Here is a 26,653-nt window from a genome sequence, read left to right as displayed (position 1 = left end):
ATTATATTTATAACCAGCATGAGGAAGTTCTGCAGCAGACACGGCCAGTGATCGGCAGGTACATGGATATGCCACACCTGATTGGTTAACCAGCACCATCCTACCAGGTTTTGAGCCTTACTTTACGCGTTTTACCTCTTTGCATAATTTAAACACATATGGACAGTCAGTAGTGCAATATTAAAATACTGTAATGATTTACAACATTTTATTTTTGAACTAGTATGTTCCTTAGCTATTTTCATACTGAATTTCCTTTCTACTTGTATTTTTTTATTATATTTGCATGGCTAACAAGAGAGGGAATCCCAGAAGGAAGAGAATCCCATCCAAAAATCAGACACATTTTGATTGGTTACAAAAGGGAAGAGGGATGCGGGAAATTGGAGAATCATAACTGAACAACAGATGGTACAAAGTACTAAGCTCAGCGTGATATAGCAGGCTTAGAGAACAGACAGTAACAGGGAATTGTTAGCATGTTCTTCAGGATGTGCAAATGTTTCTGCATAAAAAAAGCCGTAGACCAGTTAAAGGGACATGAAACCCCAAAATATTATTTCATGATTCAGATAGAGAATATAACTCTCCTGAGCTTTACATCCCTGCTTTTCAACAAAGGATAACAAGAAAATAAAGAAAATGTGATAATAGAAGCAAATTGGAAGTTGTTTAAGATTGTATTCTCTATCTGAATTGTGAAAGAACAAATTTGAGTTTCATGTCCCTTTAAGAGTAGGATGATACATTTGGTAATGTTTTTAGTTTTCACTTATTTTTATAACGAGTCATTTATCTAATGACTTTATATCTACCCATACCAGATTGTAAAACCGCTTGCTTTGCAGTATTTTTTTTTTCCGTGTATTTTTTACTTGCTTATTTATAGAAGAGGGAACGCAAATTAATTGAATCAGAGCAGAGAGAGAGAGAGAGATGAAGGAAATGAAATGCATCAATTAAATTTCTGGCTGGCGTGACCAAAAAATTAGATTTCCCTATAGATTTAGATCTCATCTTATCTTGTCCAACTCCTTTGCTAAAGTTCATTAGTCCATATTATCTGCTTGAGTATGTCTTGCCTGGTCTCTTGACCCGGGGCTTATCGAAGCTGGCTGTCCAGCTGCAATCATTGTACTAAATAACTGACAACTGTCATTGAAACTGATTCTTAAGTCCCACGCGCTGCCAGCCAAGTCCCTGGGCTCTTCTGCCAGCAAAGCTGACATATCCAGAATCCTAGACAAATTAAAGGGACACTGAACCCAATTTTTTTTCTTTCATGATTCAGATAGCGCATGGAGTTTTAAGCAACTTTCTAATTTACTCCTATTATCATTTTTTTTTCGTTCTCTTTCTATCTTTATTTTAAAAGCAGGAAGGTAAATCTTAGCAGCCAGCCCATTTTAGATTCAGCACCATGGATAGCGCTTGCTTATTGGAGGCTGACATTTACCCACCAATAAGCAAGCATAACCCAGGTTCTCTATAGAAAAATGGGCCAGCTCCTATGCATCACATTCCTGCTTTTTAAATAAAGATAGCAAGAGAATGAAGAAAAAATTTTATGCATGAGATATTCACGCTAAAAAAAACTACGGAGAAGGTTGAAAAATTCTGACCATGTACAAATAAATCGTAGTTAATAAAACACCTTAATTGAAATTTGTTTAGTACTTATACTGCAACACACTTTAAAATGCAAAATATGTTAAAAACATAAAAATAAAAAGGTTGCTTTAATCTTTTTTTTTTTCAGGGACACCATAGTCAAAATTAAAAGGACATGAAACCTAAACATTTTAAAGAACTTTCCAACTGACTTCTATCATCAAAAAGACATCATTCTCTTGGTATCCTTTGTTAAAGGAGCAGCAATGCACTACTGGGAAAAAGCCGAACACATTAGGTGAACCAATTATAAGAGGGGTATCTGTGCAGCCACCAGCTAGCTCCCAGAAGTTTATTGCTCTTTCTGAGCCTACCTATGTATGCTTTTCAATAAAGGATACCAAGAGAGTGAAGCAAATTAGAAAAGAAGTAAATTGGAATGTTGTTTACAATTGAATGCTCTATCGGAATCATGAACTTTAATTTTGCCTTTACTGTCACTTTTAAGATTTCACGAATCAGACAGACAGTGTGTTTTTAAAAACTTTGCTATTTATTTCTGTTATCGAATGTTCCTTATTTTTTGGTATCCTTTGTAGAAATAGAACCATTTCATGGTAACATACTGAGATAGGCTGATGAGGCTGCATGAGCATTATATAGCAGCAGTGTCTACAAAAATGTTGGTAACAATGTTATACATATAAGGATAGATTTATGATAGTGCGAGCAGACATGATACGATCTAGCGTATCATGTCCGCCGCTCATTGATAAATGCCAACAGCATACGCTGTTGTTTTAAAATTGTATTCTCTATCTTATTCATGAAATAAAAAATTGGTTTGCAAGTCTCTTTAATTGTCATATCTAAAATACACAGTAGGATTTTTTTTATCTTGTATGGAGTCTGCTTCTAAATCTGTAGTGCATTTAAGCAATTTATTGCAATAAATATGCACATGTGACAAATATTTTAAAATAATTTTAAACTGTCATATTTAACAAAAAAACATTGCATTGTTTTGCAGTCCATGGACATACCCCTTGAAAAGCCTTGAATGGCCTTTTTAAGACAAATGTTAGAGCATTTTTGTATATTCAGACAAATAAATCCGGCTTTGAAAAGAGCCGAGCATCGGTACCAGGGTTTACACTAACAAATGCCAAAAATCATTCCATTCTATGGGGAAGTGGAAAAAACATAGATATAATAATAACAAGGAATCTTAGCAAAATAAATAATTAAAGTATATCGCAAAGGTTTATTTATTACCTACAATGAAATGGTTTAATCAAAAGTCAGTTCTAAATTTAAAGGGTCATTATAGCTGGAAAATGACATGCTCTAACAAATCAACACTAGCAACCCAGTTAAAGGAACATTAATCACTTTGAGATGGTAATATAAAGTGATAAATCATGTATACAAAAAAGTCTGCAATGTACTTTAAATATTTATTTTGTACCCTTTACCTGTAATTTCATTTTGAAATTCTGAGCTTTTCAGTTCCTGTTAGAAATGGAAGTGCAGAACACTGTTATATTCCTCACAGCCATTGGCTGCACACTCTAGTGCCCTATTTATAACTGTCCCTAATTGGCCACAGCAGAGAAGGTAACCTAAGTTACAACATGGCAGCTCCCATTGTTTTATAGACACTAAAACTTTACACTTATTTTGTCAATATTTAAACAACTAATTAAACTTTAAAAAATACATCTACATGTTATTCTCAGACTAATCTTTTATTTGAATTCTTCATTCTATCGAGCATTTATTTTGTGTTTAATGTCCCTTTAAAGTACCACCTAGGAGCAACAGAGAAGTGCTGTTAATGAGCGGAATCTAACTGTGAGCCAATCAGCAGCAGTCTCTGCTCTATACCAGCAGTACGACCATCACTTCTGCAGGATTGCCTAATATTACATAACAAATTAAAGCATTTCTTTTTTCCACTATAATGTTCCTTTAAAGGGACACAAAACCCAACATTTTTCTTTTATGATTCAGATATTGCACAGAATTTTAAACAACTTTCCAATTTACTTCTATTATCAAATTTTCTCCCTTTTTTTTGTTACCCTTTGTTGAAAAGCCAGAAGGTAAATTCAGGAGCGTGCACGTGTCTTCATCACTCTATTTCAGCAATTTTGCAACAATGTTATACATTAGCAAGAACAGTAGATGGCAGCACTATTTCCTGTCATCTAGTGCTGCAGGCACGTGCACGCTACCTACCTAGGTATCTCTTCATCAAAGAATAACATGAAAAGAAAGTAAATTTGATAATAAGTAAATCGCAAACTTTTTTAAAATTGGAATCTCTAACTAAATAATAATAAATAAAGAAAAGTTTTGGATTTCATGTCACTTTAAAACTACGGAAGAGGACAAAGCTGAATCAAGATTTGAAGAAACAACGCTAAAAAATATATAAATATAACTGAACGGAACACACTGCCAGTTTCATCCTTATTACTATGATTACTGTTTTCCAATCGAAAGGGTCAGAGCTGCATATATACCTCAGTCCATTCCTTGTTCCCGATCCCCTGCAGATACAGGACAACCACTGCAAGAATAAATAGAAAAGAATCAGCAGAAAGAACAAGTGAATACACAGATATAATAACCAGCTCCACAGACATCTAATCTCTTTATGTGTTCAACCCCCTGTAGTGGTGTGAAAGTTGCATATTTGTTAGGAAGCTTTAGCTGTATATGAAATTATATTCTGTACATAATATGATTTGTAATTGACCCTCTATTCCCAAAACAAGATTTGATTTTTAAATCCACTCAGTGCTGTGTTCTGCCAAAGGGTTAAAAGAAATTTGTGTTTAACCCCTTGGCCGCCACTTGCTACAGATGGTTGTAACACACCAGTATGAAATGCATTGCAGCCTTTTTTAACGTCTAATGAGTTAAATACTTAGATAATGGGATTTGATTCCAATATTTCTGATTTTTTTCCAGAGTTGTAAAAATGGGAACGGTCATATATATATATATATATATATATATATATATATTTATATATATTGTTTTTTGTTAACAAAGTGATCACAATCTTTCAAACGCAGCTGAGATTGCTAACACACACACAACATTTTATCTCCATTCTCCCACAACGGAACGTGGAACTGATAATAATGGATGACAATCACTGAAATAGCAAAAGGGTTAAAGGAGTTAATGGAGTGATTGACTGTGTTAAAGGGACACTGAACCCAATTTTTTTCTTTTGTGATTCAGATAGAGCATGCAATTTTAAGCAACTTTCTAATTTATTCCTATTATCAATTTTTCTTCTTTCTCTTGCTATCTTCATTTAAAAAAAGAAGGCATCTAAGCTTTTTTTTTTTGTTTAGAACTCTGGACAGCACTTTTTTATCAGTGGATGAATTTATCCACCAATCAGCAAGAACAACCCAGGTTGTTCCCAAAAATGGGCCGGCATCTAAACTTATATTCTTGCATTTCAAATAAAGATACCAAGAGAATGAAGAAAATTTGATAATAGGAGTAAATTAGAAAGTTGCTTAAAATTGCATGCTCTATCTGAATCACGAAAGAAAAAAAATTGGGTTCAGTGTCCATTTAAGCAGTTGGGTAGAGTGGTGTTTATTATAAGTGTTAAACAATGTGAATGCCATTTATATATGGGCATGATGTGAATACTATGCATGCTTAATCAATTACGTTTTTCAAAGTTTAAAATGAAAAATTAAATCATTAAAGGGACAGTCTAGGCAAAATTAAACTTTCATAATTCAGATAGGGCATGTCATTTTAAACAACTTTCCTATTCACTTTCATCATCAAATTTGCTTTGCTCGCTTGGTAATCTTTGTGGTAAGATAAACCTAGGTAGGCTCATGTGCTAATTTCTAAGCCGTTTAATTGCCTAATTTCTCAGTGCATTTTGACAGTTTTTGAGTTAGACACTGCTTGTTCATATGTGCCATATATATATATATAACATTGTGCTCACTCCCATGGAGTTATTTAAGAGTCTGCACTGATTGGTTAAACTGCATGGCTGTCACAAGAACGGAGATAGGGGGCAGGCTGCAGAGGCTTAAATACAATGTAGTCACAGAGGTAAAAAGTGTAATATAACAGTGTTGGTTATGCAAAACTGGGGAATGGGTAATAAGGGGATTATCTATTTTCTCAAACAATAACAATTCTGAAGTAGACTGTCCCTTTAAGAAAAAAATTCTGTTTTGGTGAAATTTTTATTTCAAATCAAGAAGAACAGTGCAGGATATTAATTTTCATAAGTAGAAAGTGGGGGCGCAATTTATCTTTTAACAGTTTTGCATGAGCCATATACATCAGTGCGGGTTTGCACAGATCTCTGTGTCTTAGTCTTTCACACTGATAAGTCCGGCCTCAAAACTAAACAAATGCCACAGCCGGTAGTTATAGTCACCATTCCTTTCACAAACCAATGCCGAATCACAAAATTTTGATAACACTGTAAATCATGAAACTGCTATCTAATGAGGTTTTAAAGATAATTCAAAGTTGCAGAACTGACTGTACAGACCGTGACCTCACTCACACTGTACAGGCCGCGATTTCCAAACCTTACTCACACTGCATATAATTGGGGGTTTTCTTTGCTGCATTTCTATATTAATGTAAGAAGATCACAGTTTGAAACAAATAACCTTGGCTTCGTATCATGAGAACGAAATTTCCAAGAGAAACCCTCATCTTAAAGACGTGAATACTGAATCTTACAATCCCTAAATTGCAAGTATGAAATAACGATATTAAGTGCGCAATCGCTAAATGCAATGTTGAAGTTGAGCTTTCAAATCAGCCAATAGGATTTCAGTAGCTCTCATCCTATTGGCTGTTTTGAACAGCCAATAGGATTTTAGAAGCTCTCCTCCTATTGGCCGATTTGAATTTTAAGAATCAAATCAGCAAATAGGAATGCAAGGTACGCTATTTTGAAACGGCTACCTTGCATTGAAGCCCTATGGAGGGTGACAACTTTTTTGCCGTTAGATTCGCACCCTGTTTAGCGCAAAACTCGTAATCTATATGTTAAAGCATCACAGTCCATGTATTATTTGGGTGATGTTCCCGCTATCTGCTCAGATCCGATTGAAACTTGGGGAATGTTGAAATGTGGTTTTATCTTGGATTGTGATAATTTAGAACTTGAAAAAAAATTGGAGTGGGAGCAAATTAATGCCGTTAAAATGTATAGGAAGGATTAGAATCAAACCCCTGTGTTTGAATTTGAATAAAACCTTTTTATTTTCTTTGTAAAAATTGATTTTACAAAATGTACAGAGATTCCCATTTTTTTAATCAATATTTAAAGGGATAGTAAACAAGTTTTTCTCTGCAATGCAGAACATCTAGAAGCTAAAGGCATTTCAATATTAACTTTTTTTGTATTATACATGTTTACAGGTGGGACATATAAGGAGTCGTAAGACATTATTTTAATTTGGTTAAAAAAAACAGAATTTATGCTTACCTGATAAATTACTTTCTCCAACGGTGTGTCCGGTCCACGGCGTCATCCTTACTTGTGGGGAATATCTCTTCCCCAACAGGAAATGGCAAAGAGTCCCAGCAAAGCTGTCCATATAGTCCCTCCTAGGCTCCGCCCACCCCAGTCATTCGACCGACGGACAGGAGGAAAAAAAAAAACAGGAGAAACTATAGGGTGCCGTGGTGACTGTAGTTAGAGAAAATAATTAATCAAACCTGATTAAAAAACCAGGGCGGGCCGTGGACCGGACACACCGTTGGAGAAAGTAATTTATCAGGTAAGCATAAATTCTGTTTTCTCCAACATTGGTGTGTCCGGTCCATGGCGTCATCCTTACTTGTGGGAACCAATACCAAAGCTTTAGGACACGGATGAAGGGAGGGAGCAAATCAGGTTACCTAAACAGAAGGCACCACGGCTTGCAAAACCTTTCTCCCAAAAATAGCCTCTGAAGAAGCAAAAGTATCAAATTTGTAAAATTTGGCAAAAGTGAGCAGTGAAGACCAAGTCGCTGCCTTACATATCTGATCAACAGAAGCCTCGTTCTTGAAGGCCCATGTGGAAGCCACAGCCCTAGTGGAGTGAGCTGTGATTCTTTCAGGAGGCTGCCGTCCGGCAGTCTCGTAAGCCAATCGGATGATGCTTTTAAGCCAAAAGGAAAGAGAGGTAGAAGTCGCTTTTTGACCTCTCCTTTTACCAGAATAGACGACAAACAGAGAAGAAGTTTGTCTGAACTCTTTTGTAGCTTCTAAATAGAATTTTAGAGCACGGACTATGTCTAAATTGTGTAACAAACGTTCCTTCTTTGAAACTGGATTCGGACACAAAGAAGGTACAACTATCTCCTGGTTAATATTTTTGTTAGAAACAACCTTTGGAAGAAAACCAGGGTTAGTACGCAAAACAACCTTATCTGCATGGAACAACAGATAGGGCGGAGAACACTGCAGAGCAGATAACTCAGAAACTCTTCTAGCAGAAGAAATAGCAACCAAAAACAAAACTTTCCAAGATAACAACTTAATATCTATGGAATGTAGAGGTTCAAACGGAACCCCTTGAAGAACTGAAAGAACTAGATTTAAACTCCAGGGAGGAGTCAAAGGTCTGTAAACAGGCTTGATCCTAACCAGAGCCTGAACAAATGCTTGAACATCTGGCACAGCTGCCAGTCGTTTGTGTAATAAGACAGATAAAGCAGAAATCTGTCCCTTTAGAGAACTCGCTGATAATCCTTTATCCAAACCCTCTTGTAGAAAGGAAAGGATCTTAGGGATTTTGATCTTATTCCATAAGAATCCCTTGGATTCACACCAGCAGATATATCTTTTCCATATTTTATGGTAAATTTTTCTAGTTACCAGTTTTCTGGCTTGAACTAGAGTATCTATCACAGAATCTGAAAACCCACGCTTTGATAGAATCAAGCGTTCAGTTTCCAAGCCGTCAGCTGGAGGGAGACCAGATTTGGATGTTCGAATGGACCCTGTACAAGAAGATCCTGTCTCAAAGGTAGCTTCCATGGTGGAACCGATGACATATTCACCAGGTCTGCATACCAAGTCCTGCGTGGCTACGCAGGAGCTATCAAGATCACCGAGGCCCTCTCCTGCTTGATCCTGGCTACCAGCCTGGGAATGAGAGGAAACGGTGGAAACACATAGGCTAGGTTGAAGGTCCAAGGCGCTACTAGTGCATCCACTAGAGTCGCCTTGGGATCCCTGGATCTGGACCCGTAGCAAGGAACCTTGAAGATCTGACGAGATGCCATCAGATCCATATCTGGAATGCCCCATAATTGAGTCAACTGGGCAAAGATCTCCTGGTGGAGTTCCCACTCCCCCGGATGGAATGTCTGACGACTCAGATAATCTGCCTCCCAGTTTTCCACACCTGGGATGTGGATCGCAGATAGGTGGCAGGAGTGATCCTCCGCCCATTTTATTATTTTGGTCACTTCTTTCATTGCCAGGGAACTCCTTGTTCCCCCCTGATGATTGATATAAGCAACAGTCGTCATGTTGTCTGATTGGAATCTTATGAATCTGGCCTTTGCTAGTTGAGGCCAAGCCCTGAGAGCATTGAATATCGCTCTCAGTTCCAGAATGTTTATCGGGAGAAGAGACTCTTCCCGAGACCATAGTCCCTGAGCTTTCAGGGATTCCCAGACCGCGCCCCAGCCCACTAGACTGGCGTCGGTCGTGACGATGACCCATTCTGGTCTGCGGAAGCTCATTCCCTGGGACAGGTGGTCCAGGGTTAGCCACCAACGGAGTGAGTCTCTGGTCTTCTGATCTACTTGAATCACTGGAGACAAGTCTGTATAGTCCCCATTCCACTGTTTCAGCATGCACCGTTGTAATGGTCTTAGATAAATTCGCGCAAAAGGAACTATGTCCATTGCTGCAACCATCAACCCTACTACTTCCATGCACTGAGCTACGGAAGGACGAGGAATAGAATGAAGAACTTGACAAGCGTTTAGAAGTTTTGACTTTCTGACTTCTGTCAGGAAAATCCTCATTTCTAAAGAATCTATTATTGTTCCCAAGAAGGGAACTCTTGTCGACGGAGACACGGAACTTTTTTCTATGTTCACCTTCCATCCGTGAGATCTGAGAAAGGCCAGAACAATGTCTGAGTGAGCCTTTGCCTTTGAAAGAGACGACGCTTGTACTAGAATGTCGTCCAAGTACGGTACTACTGCAATGCCCCTTGGTCTTAGAACCGCTAGAAGGGATCCGAGTACCTTTGTGAAAATCCTTGGAGCAGTGGCTAACCCGAATGGGAGGGCCACAAACTGATAATGTTTGTCCAGAAAGGTGAACCTTAGGAACTGATGATGTTCTTTGTGGATAGTTATATGTAGATACGCATCCTTTAGATCCACGGTAGTCATAAATTGACCTTCTTGGATTGTGGGTAGAATCGTTCGAATGGTTTCCATTTTGAACGATGGTACTCTGAGAAATTTGTTTAGGATCTTTAAATCCAGAATTGGTCTGAAAGTTCCCTCTTTTTTGGGAACTACAAACAGATTTGAGTAAAATCTTATTCCTTGTTCCGCCGTTGGAACTGGGAGTATCACTCCCATCTTTAACAGGTCTTCTACACAATGTAAGAATGCCTGTCTCTTTATTTGGTTTGAGGATAAGTGAGCCATGTGGAACCTTCCCCTTGGGGGTAGTTCCTTGAATTCCAGAAGATAACCCTGAGAAACTATTTCTAGTGTCCAGGGATCCTGAACATCTCTTGCCCAAGCCTGAGCAAAGAGAGAGAGTCTGCCCCCTACTAGATCCGGTCCCGGATCGTGGGCTACTCCTTCATGCTGTTTTGTTAGCAGCAGCAGGCTTCTTGGCCTGCTTACCCTTGTTCCAGCCTTGCATCGGTTTCCAGGCTGGTTTGGTTTGAGAAGCATTACCCTCTTGTTTAGAGGATGCAGAGTTAGAGGCCAGTCCGTTCCTGAAATTGCGAAAGGAACGAAAATTAGACTTATTCTTGGTTTTGAAAGGCCTATCTTGTGGGAGGGCGTGGCCCTTTCCCCCAGTGATGTCTGAAATAATCTCTTTCAATTCTGGCCCAAAGAGAGTCTTACCCTTGAAGGGGATATTAAGCAATTTTGTCTTGGAAGATACATCCGCTGACCAAGACTTTAGCCAAAGCGCTCTGCGCGCCACAATTGCAAACCCTGAATTTTTCGCCGCTAATCTAGCTAGTTGCAAAGCGGCATCTAAAATAAAAGAATTAGCCAACTTGAGTGCGTGATCTCTGTCCATAACCTACTCATACGGAGTCTCTCTACTGAGCGACTTTTCTAGTTCCTCGAACCAGAACCACGCTGCTGTAGTGACAGGAACAATGCACGAAATGGGTTACAGGAGGTAACCTTGCTGTACAAAAATCTTTTTAAGCAAACCCTCCAATTTTTTATCCATAGGATCTTTGAAAGCACAATTATCCTCGATAGGAATAGTAGTGCGCTTGTTTAAAGTAGAAACTGCCCCCTCGACCTTAGGGACTGTCTGCCATAAGTCCTTTCTGGGGAAATAATTTCTTAAATATAGGAGGGGGGACAAAAGGTATGCCGGGCTTCTCCCACTCCTTATTCACTATATCCGCCACCCGCTTGGGTATAGGAAAAGCGTCAGGGTGCACCGGAACCTCTAGGAACTTGTCCATCTTGCATAATTTTTCTGGAATGACCAGGTTGTCACAATCATCCAGAGTAGATAACACCTCCTTAAGCAGTGCGCGGAGATGCTCTAATTTAAATTTAAATATCACAACATCAGGTTCTGCCTGTTGAGAAATTTTACCTGAATCTGAAATTTCCCCATCCGACAAAACCTCCCTCATGACCCCTTCAGATTGGTGTGAGGGTATTACAGAGCAATTGTCATCAGCGCCCTCCTGCTCTACAGTGCTTAAAACAGAGCAATCACGCTTTCTCTGATATGCAGGCATTTTGGATAAAATATTTGCTATGGAGTTATCCATTACTGCCGTTAATTGTTGCATAGTAATAAGCATTGGCGCGCTAGAAGTACTAGGGGCCTCCTGCGTGGGCAAAACTGGTGTAGACACAGAAGGAGATGATGTAGAACTATGTCTACTCCCTTCATCTGATGAATCATCTTGGGCAACTTTACTATCTGTGGCAATACTGTCCTTACTTTGTTTGGACGCTATGGCACAATTATCACACAATTTTGAAGGGGGACACACATTGATCTTCAAACATATAGAACATAGCTTATCTGAAGGTGCAGACATGTTAAACATGCTTAAACTTGTCCAGAAAGTACAAAAACTGTTTTAAAACAAAACCGTTACTGTCTCTTTAAAATTTTAAACAGTGCACACTTTATTACTGAATATGTGAAAAAGTATGAAGGAATTGTTAAAAATTTACCAAATTTTCACCACAGTGTCTTAAAGCATTCAAAGTATTGCACACCAATTTTCAGAGCTTTAACCCTTAAAATAAAGAAACCGGAGCCGGTTACAGTTTTAACCCCTCTACAGTCCAAGCTACAGCCTTTGCTGCGACTTTACCAAACCCAGGGGGGAATACGATACCAAATGAAGCCTTCTAGGAACTTTTCCAACTACTTTCAGATCCTCACACATGCATCTGCATGTCTTGCTCTCAAAAGTAACTGCGCAGTAATGGCGCGAAAATGAGGCTCAGCCTACAACTGGGAAGGCCCTTCCTGACTGGAAAGGTGTCTAACAAAGTGCCTGACGTTAAAAAACGTTCCCCAAGCTTATAAGTGTGAATTAAAAGCATAAACATGTATAAACTGCCCAAATAAAGCAATCGATTTTGCCCATAAAAGTGTCTACCAGTTTTATAGCCCATATTAAGCCCTTTATTCTGTTTGAGACTAAGAAAATGGCTTACCGGTCCCCATGAGGGGAAATGACAGCCTTCCAGCATTACACAGTCTTGTTAGAAATATGTCTAGTCATACCTTAAGCAGAAAAAGTCTGCTAACTATTTCCCCCAACTGAAGTTACTTCATCTCAACAGTCCTATGTGGAAACAGCAAACGATTTTAGTTACTGTCTGCTAAAATCATCTTGCTCTCACAAACAGAACTCTTAATCTTTTTCTGTTTCAGAGTAAATAGTACATACCAGCACTATTTTAAAATAACAAACTCTTGATAGTAGAATAAAAAACTACAACTAAACACCACATACTCTTAACCATCTCCGTGGAGATGTTGCCTGTGCAACGGCAAAGAGAATGACTGGGGTGGGCGGAGCCTAGGAGGGACTATATGGACAGCTTTGCTGGGACTCTTTGCCATTTCCTGTTGGGGAAGAGATATTCCCCACAAGTAAGGATGACGCCGTGGACCGGACACACCAATGTTGGAGAAAAAGTATTTATTAATTTTAAACATATTCAAATGTATAATATCATTGATATTAACAGTTGAGTGATGTCAGCAATGATGTCATTGATTATGCAGTGTCACATAATCTGTCGTTTAATTATGTTATTATTAGCAATGGCATCAGAGAAGTAAATGAAGATGTCACTAAAATATCCCTTGGGGTGGAGGAAGTTTAAGATCGTATTTCCTAGCTTTTGACCTTTTGATCAAGAGCTTAAACTTTGGCATTAACCCAAACTGTAAAACGACATGAAAGTCATAATTAAAGGGACACTGAAAATACATTTATTTCGTGATTCAGACAGAGCATGCCATTTTAAGCAACTTTCTATTTAACTCCTATCATCACTTTTTCTTTGTTCTCCTGCTATCTTTATTTGAAAAAGAAGGCATCTAAGCTATATTTTTGGTTTAGACTACTGGATAGCACTTGTTTATATTGGTCGGTTAAATTAATTCACCAATCAGCAAGAACAACCCAGGTTGTTTACCAAAAATGGGCCGGCATTTAAACTTCTTGGTTTTCAAATAAAGATACCAAGAGAATGAAGAACATTTGATAATAGGAGTAAAATAGAAAGTTGCTTAAAACTGCATGCTCTATCTAAATCACGAAAGAAAAAAGTTGGGTTCAGTGTCCCTTTAAACCTTCATGGTTTAGACAAAACATACAATCAAAAAAATATCTAATTTACTTCTACAAGCAACCTGTAGAGAGTGTCTGCAACACTGTTTTGGTGTCTCCAATCCAAAGAAAGATGCAACATAGCTTGTATTCAAACAGTCTCCTTTATTAACCCCTTCATGCCCTCAGGACGTTCCATGCCGTCGTAACTGCACTGGGCTTGTTAGGACGACATGGAACGTCATAGCCGTTTGACTGTCCTGAAGCCGTAGAAGCTTCCTAAATGGAATTGTGGGCTGGAGGGCATGCCTAGCATCATAGGCACTCCTCCCTGACCCAATCCAATCATTGAAATAACGCAATTGCATGATTTCAATTTCCGATGTAGACAAATCAGTACTGCCGGGAAAGGTTTTTTAACTGTGATTCTAGCTATACAGCACTATCTTACTTTACCAGAGTTTTACCTTACTTTATAGCTCTCTCCACAGGTTGATTGCATAATATTGACACACACACGACTGTCACATGGTGCTCAATACACATGCACACTTTTAAGCCTACATCAGTATGCCCTCTTCGAAACAGCTGAGTTTCTACCAAGCAGGATACATTTGATAGAAGCAAATTAAAAAGTGTGGGGGTTTTTTGTTTGTTTTTTACAGTATAGTCTAAATCAACAAAATGCTGCATTATAAGGCTGCCAGGAGTTTAGTTTAAATGTTGGGAGCTACAATCACTACAAAACTAGGAAATGCTAATTAATTTTGTTACATTTATTTTAGACATTTAAGCTTGAAAAAAGGAGCCCATTTTGTAACGTAAAAATAATATTTTGTTAAATCAATATAAGATAAACCGATGAACAGTTTACTGCAGGCAGAGTGCAACAAAACTTTATTTTATTTTATTTGCTCAACACTGCAGGTTTGATTCCCTTTGGAGGAGCTTGATTTTCGTTATGAAAGAAAAACTGTTATTTAAATTACTTAAAGGGACACTGAACCCAAATTTTTTTCTTTCGCGATTTAGATAAAGAATGCAATTTTAAGCAACTTTCTAATGTACTCCTATTATCATTTTTTCTTCATTCTCTTGCTATATTTATTTGAAAAAGAAAGCATCTAAGTTTTTTTTTTTTATTAGTTCAGAACTCTGGACAGCACTTTTTTATTGGTGGATGAATTTATCCACCAATCAGCAAGAACAACCCAGGTTGTTCACCAAAAATGGGCCGGCATCTAAACTTACATTCCTGCATTTCAAATAAAGATACCAAGAGAATGAAGAAAATTTGATAATAGGAGTAAATTAAAAAGTTGCTTAAAATTTCATGCTCTATCTGAATCACGAAATAAAAAATTTGGGTTCAGTGTCCCTTTAAAGGGACATTCCAGTCAAAATTTAAATGCACATATATGAATTACATCTTTGAATAGAAACATATTTACAATATACATGTATTAGCAAAAATGCATATAGGTAAAAGTTATCACTGTTTTAGTGTTACCATTTGTCTCTGCACGTGCATGTGAAACATAGCTAGATATTCTCAGTGCACCAGCATTTTAAATACTGCAGCTGCTCAGAGCTCCAGTGGGGCTTGTATCATGTCAGCAATTAACAAATTGAATCATTATCAGACTGTACAAGCACCTAAGACTCTCTGACCAAGGGCTGTGTTTAAAATGCTGATGCACGGTGCATACTTAAATACACTTTTGAAACTGCTATAGCTTTTATTAGAAATATTTTTGCTAATACATGTATGTTACAAAAATGTTTCTATTCAAAACTGAAATGCATCCATGTGGATTCCAATTTTGGCTGGAATGTCCCTTTAAGACAGCTTAGGCCAAAGCTAATGTTTATGCTTTGTATGCAAGAAGCTGCCGTTTTAATTCCTACTGTAGGCATTTGCTTTTTTCTGTTTTTGTTAGTTATGTATCTTTTGCTATGTCACATCATTATGAAAAGGAAAAGTGTTATGAAATTTACTGCAAGATGAGATTGGTCAGGTCACCATTAATGTTTAAGACTTGTGCATTAAATGCTTTGGTTCAATTCCCAGTTCAGGTACTTAGCATTATTTTTTAAACAACTTGTTTATCTTTTGCTGTTTGACATCATTATGAAAAGAGGAAGTTTAGCACAAAACAGGTTAGCTAAGGACCAGTGTTTATGTGCTATCTGCTGAAAGCTGCTGGTTTAATCCCCATAAACACACATATTTTTAATACGTAATTTACTAGAGCTAATACTGAATTTTTTTGTAAACCTACAACAGTGTTCACAGGTCACAAGACATAAGTATTGATGTAACTGAATTTGGTTCATCTTTAAATACCCATAGCTTTTGCTTTTCTGTAGCCAATACTTTCAGTATAGGTAGGGATGCCACCGGCAAAATCAGCTATTTTAAAGGTCGATCTAAAATAAAGGAGGTATTTGTAAACAACTAAATATACTCCAACAGGTAAAATGGATCACTGGGATTTGTAGGGTACGCTGTCTCTAAAATGTGTTGTCTCTAAGGGTTTCATTGTTTTATATATAAATATATATATATGGGTATATATATATATATATATATATATATATATATATATATATATATATATATATATAAATAAAAGTCCAAATAGCTGATCCACCCACCTGCTGGCTGCTACCTGGGTGCAAATATGTAAATAATATCTCCAAATGAAATGCACTCACAGGACCTTTTGGGCGAAGAAATACAAAATTTTAAGATGATGTACAAATCAAATCCCCTTCTTTATTATTATTATTTATTTTATTTTTTTATTTATTTATTTATTTATTTTCTCCTATTTCTTTAATTATTTTTTTTTAATTCAGGAAATTCAAAAATATATTAATGGCAAAAAATATGCAAATGCATTGTCGAGAAGGGGTTAATATTTTAATTATGTATATTTTAAGCAACTTCCATAGAATTTATAGAAGTATATGTTAATCCCTGAGTCATTTAAATGTTCTGTTCAAAAAACAGAATATTTCAAACCTAAATCCCATTCCCACACCCTGGTAGCCTTTTTGTGACATCAATAATTACATCATCATGTACCATGATGGGTGGCTTCATTGCTGACATCACACATCATACCATTCATAATTGCTAATATTATATATATTAACTTATAATTAACTTACCAGGGTCAGATTTTGAAAATGTGTCCATATCCAGTAGATTTCTGTGGAAAAAAGAGAAATCTTATTGCAACATTGACGCATAGTTTTTATTTCAATTGCCCAATCTTTCCCTCAAGTAGAAATAATATCCCCACTGGAACAGGTGGCTTATCCCATATATTCTTTTAATGGAGGCAGCTGTGTTTGATTATAACAATTTTGATGTCCTAGTATCTTGCTGTGACCAGGCAACAGAATTAAACGGACAAAAGATACCTTTAGCTTTTGTGTACTGCATTTTCCAGGGGTAATGCAGATTTTACAGCACATAGACCACAAACAATATCACTCCAGCCCATTTTAATGTGAGGAATTATATATCACACAAATCCCCTATGGCTATTTTGCTTACTCCCTTACAAATACATGTCTTACAAAAGAGCACCTTTAAAAGTTGAGTGAGAGGGTGTATGAGTGTATGTGTGAGAGTGTGTGTGTGTGTGTGTGAGAGAGAGTGTGTGTGAGTGTATGAGTGAGAGTGTGTGTGTGAGAGAGTGTGTGTGAGAGTGTGTGTGTGAGAGAGTGTGTGTGAGTGTATGAGTGAGAGCGTGTGTGTGTGAGAGAGTGTGTGTGAGTGTATGAGTGAGTGTGTGTGTGTGATAGAGTGTGTGTGAGTGTATGAGTGAGAGTGTGTGCGTGTGTGAGAGAGTGTGTGTGTGTATGTGTTAGAGTGTGTATGAAAGTGTGTGTGAGTGTATGTGTGAGAGTGTGTATGAGAGTGAGTGTGAGAGTGTATGAGAGTGTGTGTGAGAGTGTATGAGAGTCCTGCACTAGTCAATGCTGCATGGGGAGTGGTGTGTGTACACTCACTTATTCTTCCCACTGACACCTTTCTACAAAGCACTGTTCCCCTAACAAACTTCAGTTAGTTGATCTTAGAGCCACAGCAAAAAGAGCAGGACTAAGGGGACCAGCAGATTGGATGTTGTCTGCGCAAGGCTGCATGGATACAGACGAGAGCAGTGTGTGCAGCTGCACAGATGCTCAAATCCTCACGTGCCTGCCACTCCAGCTTTCTGCTGCATGCGCCTACAGTCAGCCCTACCCAGAAACATTCCCACCACCAGAGCAGTTACCTGGTAACAGTGGTAACCCCAGCAGGACCTTTTCTGATGCAGTGGGATTGGCTGGATGCAGAGTTAGGGCTTAGCATCCAGTGCTGCACAGTGCACATCTAAAACAGCACATGGCACTAGCTTGGAATGACACATGACACTGGTACGGTCTGGCACAGTTTCTCACAAATAAATATAAGCAAGGATCTTTTGACTGTGACAATATTAAGACTGACTGTGTCCCCCCCCCATGTCACATGACATCAGCAGTCTGGGCCCCTCAACAAAGACTGAGCCCTGGGCAGTTGCCCCTTTTGCCCTGTGTTAAAGATGGCCCTGTGTGTGAGAGTGTGTGAGTGTGTGAGAGAGTGAGTATGAGTGTATGTGTTAGAGTGTGTATGAGTGTATGTGTGAGAGTGTGTATGAGTGTGTGTGTGAGATTGTGTGAGATTGTGTATGAGTGTGTGTGTGAGATTGTGTGAGATTGTGTATGAGTGTGTGTGTGAGATTGTGTGAGATTGTGTATGAGTGTGTGTGTGAGAGAGCGTGAGAGAGTGTGTGAGCGTGTGTGAGAGTGTGTATATACCTTCATTACAACATTCAAAGACATCATTGCTGACATCACTTGACTGTTAATATCAATAATGTTATACATTTGAATATATTCTTTCAAATCAATAAGTAATTGTTTTAATTAAATTAACCCCTTCACTACTGGGACTTTCAGAGAAGAACTTGCCCAAAATACCAGAGAATTTTTAGTATTTTTGCTATCATTCCATTTAAACAGAAATAGAGCCTTGTTTTTTGTTTTTTATTTACCTGTTAAAACTATATATATATATATATATATATATATATATATATATATATATATATATATATATATATATATATATATATATATATATATATAACAACATTTAAAATTAGGGGGAGGTAAAAGATGAGTTTAAAATCCTCCACTACGCACAAAATGTTTTCTGTGGGAAAAACAAGCTTTTTGGCCTATCTAGATTTGTTAATGAACTACACTTTCTTTTCTCTCTCCTCTCTCTCTCTCTCTCTCTCTCTCTCTGTCTCTCTCTCTCTTTTACATACCGCTTGTGCAATCATGACACAAATGGTTGTAAAAGCTTCTCTGTGATCCCTTTTGTTTAGAAATAGCAGCCATACATGGCTTTGCCATCGCCTTTTTAATTTAAATATATGTTTGAAAAATAAAATATTATGTGATTAAAATATTACAAATATGTTAACTATTATAAAAAAATTAGAGAAATGAGTACAGTGGTTATTTTGTAATGCTATGTTATAGTTTATGTATATATGTATGTAATTATAGTTATGCTATATAGTGCTATAATCAGAAGATAACAAATACGATTCATAAAACATATCCCTATGCAGTCTACTATCAATGTGTACTTGTATGAAACATATATAATTGCTAGCAATATGTATGGTAACATTCAACAGATATTTTTAATCAATTGTTATTATATGACAGGACTTGCTGCATTATTTGATTAGATGGTATTGCTTTGTTAAAGGAACAGTAAACACCTTTACATGTGTATACAAAATGTTTAGTTATACATAATGAAACAACTTTGCAATATATATTATTTATTTTGCCCCCTTTCTTTTATTTTATACTAACTTTATTATAGTGGTTAGCCTTGTCTGCAGACTAAAGCCCAGATTGACTTTTACAATTAAGGCAAATGGTGAGTAAAGTTTGGCTATTGAAAAATAATTGCAGTAATAAGGATGTTAATTTGTCTTAAAAACATTAAAGGGATATGAAACCCATTTTTTTCTTCTTTCATGATTCAGATAGAACATGTAATTTTAAGAAACTTTCTAATTTACTCCTATTATTTTTTCTTCATTCTCTTGGTATCTTTGTTTGAAAATGCAGGAATGTGAGCTTAAGAGCCGGCCCATTTTTGGTTCAGCATCCTGGGTTATATTACAAATATAACATATGGAGGTAATCAAATAGAAAGATCATCACTGTTTATTCTCAAGTTTATTTGTAAACTCTGCCAAATTTGGTAGCATTGACAGTGTGTATGCGAGAGTGTGTGAGTGAGTGTGATTGTGTGTGTGTGAGAGTGTGTGTGAGTATGTGTGACTGTGTGTGTGAGAGAGTGTGTATGAGTGTGTGTGTGAGAGTGTGTGTAAGTGACTGTGTGTGTGAGTTTGTGTGTGAGAGTGTGTATGAGTGTGTGTGAGAGTGTGTGTGAGAGTGTGTGTGTGTGTGTGTGTGTGTGTGTGCGAGTTTGTGTATGAGAATGTGTGTGAGTGTGCATGAGTGTGTATGAGTGTGTGTGTGTGTTTGAGTGTGTGTGTGAGTTTGTGTGTGAGAGTGTGAATGAGTGTGTGCGTGTGAGAGTGTGTGTGAGTGTATGTGAGAGTGTGTATGAGTGTGTGAGTTTGTGTGAGTGTGTGTGACTGTGTGTGTGTGAGTTTGTGTGTGCGAGTGTGTATAAATAAGAGTGTGTGTGAGAGTGTGTATGAGTGTGTGTGTGAGCGTGTGTGTGAGTGACTGTGTGTGTGAGAGTGTGTATGAGTGTGTGCGTGTGAAAGTGTGTATAAGTTTATGTTTGTGTGTGAGAGTGTGTGTGAGAGTGTGTATGTGTGTGTTTGTGTGTGAGCGTGTGTGTGTGTGAGTGTGAGCGTGTGTGTCTGTGAGTTTGTGTGTGAGTGTGTGTAAGGGTGTGTGTGAGTGTGTGTGTGTGACAGTGTATATGTGAGAGTGTGTAGGAGTGTATGTAAGAGTGTGTGTGAGAGTGTGTGTAAGGGTGTGTGTGAGTGTGAGTGTGTGTGTGAGAGTGTGTATGAGTGTGTGTGTGTGTGAGCATGTGTGTGAGTTTGTGTGAGTGTGTGTGACTGTGTGTGTGTTTGTGTGTGAGTGTGTGTAAGGGTGTGTGTGAGTGTATGTGTGTATGACAGTGTGTAGGTGAGAGTGTGTAAGAGTGTATGTAAGAGTGTGTGTGAGAGTGAGTGAAAGTGTGAGCGTGAGCGTGTTATTTTATTAATTTGTTAAAGAAATAGTCTACTGCAGAATTTTTATTGTTTAAAGATAATCCCTTTATTACCAATTCCCTAGTTTTGCATAACCAACACAGTTATATTAATATATACGTTTCACCTCTGTGATTATCTTGTATCTAAGCATCTGCAGACTGCCCCTTTTTTCCGTTCTTTTGACAGACTTGCATTGTAGCCAATCAGTGCTGACTCATAAATAACACCACATGAGTGAGCACAACGTTACCTATATGGCACACATGAACTAGCACTGTCTAGCTGTACAAAAACTGTCAAAATGCACTGAGATAAGAGGTGGCCTTCAAGGGCTAATAAATTAGCATGTGAGCCTACCTAGGTTTGGCTTTTAACAAAGAATACCAAGATAACAAAGCAAATTTGACGATTAAAGTAAATTGGAAAGTTGTTTTAACCACTTCCATATGTTATATTTTAAATATGGTGGAATACAAAGAGTGTAGCTTATTTTTTACTTAGTTCCACCACCATGAGCAGCACCCTGCTATAGGGTAGACAAGGGCATAGTAGTCTATTTTGCCCTTTCCAGTTCCTGTCTAAAAACCTATGGGAGGGCTGTGAGCAGTGGTTTAGCATACTGTACAAGCAACATATTTTTTATCTGAAGCATGCAAACAGGATGGAGGCTTAAAGGGACATTCCGATCAAAATTTAAATGCACATAGTTTAATGACATCTTTGAATAAAAACATATTTGCAATATACATGAATTAGCAAAAATGCTTCTAGTAAAAGTTATCAAAGTTTTAGCATTAACATTTTTCTCTGCACGTGCATGTGAAGCATAGCTAGATATTCCCAGTGCACCAGCATTGTAAATAACTGCAGCTGTTCAGTATACCAGTGGGGCTTGTATCATCTCAGCAATTAAAGGGACAGTCAACACAAAAATTGTTATTTTTTAAAAAGATAGATAATTACTTTATTACCCATTCCCCAGCTTAGCACAACCAACATGGTTATATTAATACACTGCATAATCTTTAAACCTCTAAATTTCTGTCTGTTTCTAAGTCCCTAAAGACAGCCCCATGATCACATGCTTTTGTATTTGCTTTTCACATCAGGGGAAGCTAGTTCATGTGAGCCATATAGATAACATTGTGCTGACGCCCGTGTATTCGAACACAGCACTAATTGGCTTACATGCAAGTTAATAGATAAAGTCATGTGATCAGGGGGGCGTCAGAAGATGCTTATAAACAAAGTAATCCCAGAGGTAAAAAGTGTATTAATATAACCATGTTTTATGTGCATAACTGGGGAATGGGTAATAAAGGGATTATCTATCTTTTAAAACAATAAAAAAAATTGAGTTGACTGTCCCTTTAACAAACTGAGTCATTTTCAGATGGCACAAGCACCTTAGGCTCTGTTAGCATGTGCTGTGTGTAAAATACTGAAATGCCTCAATGTGGATTCCAATTTTGGCTGAATGTCCCTTTAAGAAATCAGCACAGTTGGACTAAGATTCCAAAATTAGAGATAGTTGGGATCTGCAAGTTCCATTTATGGGTGTTTGACCGAAGAACAAAAGGGACAAATGCCTCTTAAACATAATCGCTTAGGCACTATTGTGAAGCCAATGAGCCACCATTTTGTTTTTAGATTATGTGTAGCTCATGTGTCAAGCAACTCTCATGTTGCCGCTTGTATTATAATGAGGAGGCATATGGCTCCATATGTTATACAGCAGAAGTGAAAAGCAATTCTTATACATCCATAAGCATATGCTGACACTTTTAGAGAGACATTGTTTAAACACGATGTCAAACGTGGCATTTTTGTGTCAATGTTATGTTTTTATGTCACACTGACACAAGCAAATGGCAATTTATAGACCTGACAAGTCTCAAGAATTGTTTCAGAATGATCAATGCCCTAAACCTTTCTGGTCTGGTGATTCTCCTCAGTATTTCCAGACCCCTCAGTGATTGTGTTAAAGGCAATTTTTTTCCTTGGGAACTATGTATTTCATTAAAGGGACATTAAACCCCCAAAAAATTATTTCATGATTCAGATAGAGAACACAATTTTAAACAACATTCCAATGTACTTCTATGGTCTAATTTGCTTCATGCTTTAGATATCCTTTGTTGAAGAAATAGCAGTGCACATGGGTGAGCCAATCAGACGACACATCTATGTGTAGTCACCAATCAGCAACTACTGAGCCTATCTAGATATGCTTTTGAACAAAGAATATCAAAAGAATGAAGCAAATTATATAATAGAAGTCAATTGGAAAGTTGTTTTAAATTGTATTCTCTATCTGAATAATGAAATACATTTTTGGGATTTCATATCCCTTTAAGGGTAGTTCACTAAAATGCTTTGAAGTTACTTTACAGTATAATGGAAACTTTTTTTTTTTAAATTGCATGCTCTGTCTGAATCATAAAATACATGTTTTGAGTTTTATATCACTTTAAAGGGACACTGTATGCTAGATTTTTTATTGCATAAGTGTTTTGTAGATGATCCATTTATGTAGCCCATCTCAGAGTATTTTTGTAACAATATTTTGCTTATTTTTTAATAACATTGTGCTGATTTTCAGAATCCTAACCAAGCCCCAAAGTATCAGATATAGACTCAAGTCTACAGATTCCTGCTTCCTTCTGTTTGTGTAATGGGTCTTTTTATATGCAGGTCTGGTCTTCCTTCTTTCTCAGCCCCTTTCACTGGTTATCCCAGCCAAACTTCATCCACAGCCCTAAACTAGGAGCTTTTAAGTATGTTTTTAAAAGGCTTTGTAATGAAGCTTTAGATCAGTATCTGTGTATATTCTTCTTTATATTATTGTCTATTACATGCAGTTATATAAAAATGTGTGTACTGTCCCTTTAAGGTTACATGAAACCCAGAATTTTTACTTTTATGATTCATATAGAGCATACAGTTGTAAACCACTTTTAAATTTACTTATCAAATTTGGTTCATTCTCTTGGTATCCATTGTTAAAAAAGCATCAAGACACAACTGGGCTCAAGCTGAACACATTCGGTGAGCCAATGACAAGAGGAAAATTTGTGCACCCAACAATCAGCAGCTAGTTCCTTGTAGTGCATTGCTGCTCCTGAGCCTACCTAGGTAAAACTTCCAACCAAGGATGACAACAGAACAAAGCAAGTTAATTAAAGGACCACTAAACACAACAGACTAACACAATCAATAAATGCATAATAAATAGACAATGCAAAAGCACTTAGTTAAAGTTTCAAATGTTTAGTAGATTTGTTACATTTTCCTTCCAACGGCATCATGTGACAGCTAGCAGCCAATCACAAAATGCATATATATGTATTTACTGTGAAGATGCAGTAGGGGGAGCCAAGGTTGATGACCCCTGGTCTAGAGGAAATTTGGGTTAGAAAGTGATAGGAAGAAAAGACTGGGTCTTTTGCTCATGCGCTAAATGTTTACTTTAATATGGCAATATTGATTTTGCCTTGAGCGCAGCTAGCACTTATGAGCGATAAAAAAGTAAAGCTCCACTTGTAATCTAGGCCTATCTAAACAATCTGCTATAGATTTCTGAGCCTTGTTGATCACACAAGAAGGGAAGAAGAGATTTTTAAATTAAATGTTTTTATTTTCATAGTGTAATTTTACACTACACTTGTTTGGGAGAACAGACCTCAAATAGCGTGTCATGAATCTCATGTGTGACCATATCTTTAAACTTTCCTCTAAAACTTCTCTGTGGAATATATATATATTTGTCTACATTTCATTGCCTTCTAATAATACAGAAAAAGACCCAAAAACGTTTGTAATTTCACAGAAATCGCAGCTTTAAACTTTGTACCTAAACTCTAATAGAGATTGTGATTATTTAATTTAGTTGAACTAGAATTTGTTTTAATTCCATGCAAGTATTTCCATATGGGAGAACAGACCTCAAACAGCCTTGGCGCTTTGAGTCCCTCACGGGTGATTAGTTTGCGCTCTATAAGTACCCAATAGATAGATAGAAACAGGGTTTTATCATCTCAAAACGTCTCTGAAACTTGTATCTTCTATATACTGTATATTTTATTGTCTACATTCAATTGTTTATCAAACACAAAAACCGCCAAAAGTTAGTCATTTCTTAGAAATGGAAGTCCCAAACTTTGTACTTAAACTCCAATATTTTTTTTAGCTTGTTATCCCAGAGATTTTGTGTATCTTATTCGGATAAGCTAGATTCTGTTATAGTTCCATACAAGTATTTCCTTGTAAAGTAAACTGCTTTAAATTCAGCAGCCTAATCTCCCAGAATCCTTTTTTTCTTATAATAGGCTCGCCTTTGACTTTTTGTGGCTTATATTTGTATCTTCTTTTTTTTTTTTTCTCCAAATATAAAGTTACTCTGGAAGAGGGATTTTATGTTAAGCAATTTTGCTCTGCTGTGAAAAACACAGAAAAGGGAGCAATAGCACAACACACAAAGAGTTATAGATGCCTTTTAGCCTGAGGACATAATAGTATTATATCATTTATTGATCTGGTGAAGCAACCTATACTTAAAGTGTTTTGTATACAAGCGCCGAATAGGGAGAAAATACTTTACTTCTTCAATATCTGTTACTATCCTTGGATTTGATGTCATTATTGCACTGAAATCATTTAGTTATATGCTTCTCATATTAACAAAGATGACAAGGGTATATATATAGTCTAAATGATGCATACACTAAGATTATATTTAATTTACTTAACATTAAAGGGACATGAAACCCAAAAACGTTCTTTTGTGATTCAGAAAGAGAATAGAATTAAAAAACAGATTCCCATTTACGTCTATAATCAAATTTGCTTTGTTTTCATGGTATTCTTTGTTGAAGAGATACATAGATAGGCATCTGGAGCACCACATGACAGGAAATAGTGCTTCCATCTAGTGCTCTTACAAATGGATAACATTCTTGCAAAACTTCTGCCATATAGTGTTCCAGACAAATGCATGCTTCTGAGCGTACATCTCCGCTGTTCAAAATAAGATGCCAAGAGAACGGAGAAAATTTGATAATTTAAGTAAATTAGAAAGTTGTTTAAAATTGCACACTTTATCTGAATCATGAAAGCAAAAAATGGGTGTCATGTCCCTTTAAATTGGAATTACATTTTCCATCTAGTGGTCCACTGAGAGAGGATACAGCTTTAAAGGGACAGGATAAGTCTAAGATATATATACTATGTGCAGAATTATGTAACATAAGTATAGCCTTTACTAAAATTATTAAAAGGGCATTAAACACTAAATAAATACTAGATAGAATAATGCATTAGAAAAAAAGATTAGTCTAAGAATAACATGTAGATGTATTTTTTAAAGTTTAATTAGTTGTTTAAATATTAACAAAATAAGTGTAACATTTTAGTGTCTATAAAACAATGGGAGCTGCCATGTTGTAACTTAGGTTACCTTCCCTGCAGTGGCCAATTAGGGACAGTTATAAATAGGTCAATAGAGTGTGCAGCCAATGGCTGTGTGTAATATAACAGTGTTCTGCCCTTCCATTTATAATAGGAACAACAAAAGCTCACAATTTCAGAATTACAGGAAAAGGGGACAGAATACATAATGAAAGTATATTGCAGAGTTTTTTTTTTATATATATACAGTTTATCATTTTATATTACCATC

At 36.9% G+C, this 26,653-nt stretch overlaps 1 protein-coding gene across 1 annotated transcript in view; it reads right to left on the bottom strand.

Moving 5' to 3' along the window:
- CPNE9 (copine family member 9) overlaps positions 1-26,653 on the bottom strand; it is a 929,037-nt gene that overhangs the window by 818,933 nt on the left and 83,451 nt on the right. The window contains exons 2-3 of the mRNA XM_053720970.1: positions 16,847-16,887; positions 4,140-4,186 (exon numbers count right to left, since the gene is read on the bottom strand). Coding sequence (XP_053576945.1) covers positions 4,140-4,186; positions 16,847-16,887 — 88 coding nt within the window. The remainder of the gene's footprint in view (positions 1-4,139; positions 4,187-16,846; positions 16,888-26,653) is intronic.

Source organism: Bombina bombina, chromosome 7 (genome assembly GCF_027579735.1).
Source record: "Bombina bombina isolate aBomBom1 chromosome 7, aBomBom1.pri, whole genome shotgun sequence".
NCBI classification, from domain to species: Eukaryota; Metazoa; Chordata; class Amphibia; order Anura; family Bombinatoridae; genus Bombina; species Bombina bombina.
The sequence above is the reverse complement of the archived record's forward strand: the minus strand, read 5'-3'. Positions and strand labels throughout refer to the sequence as shown.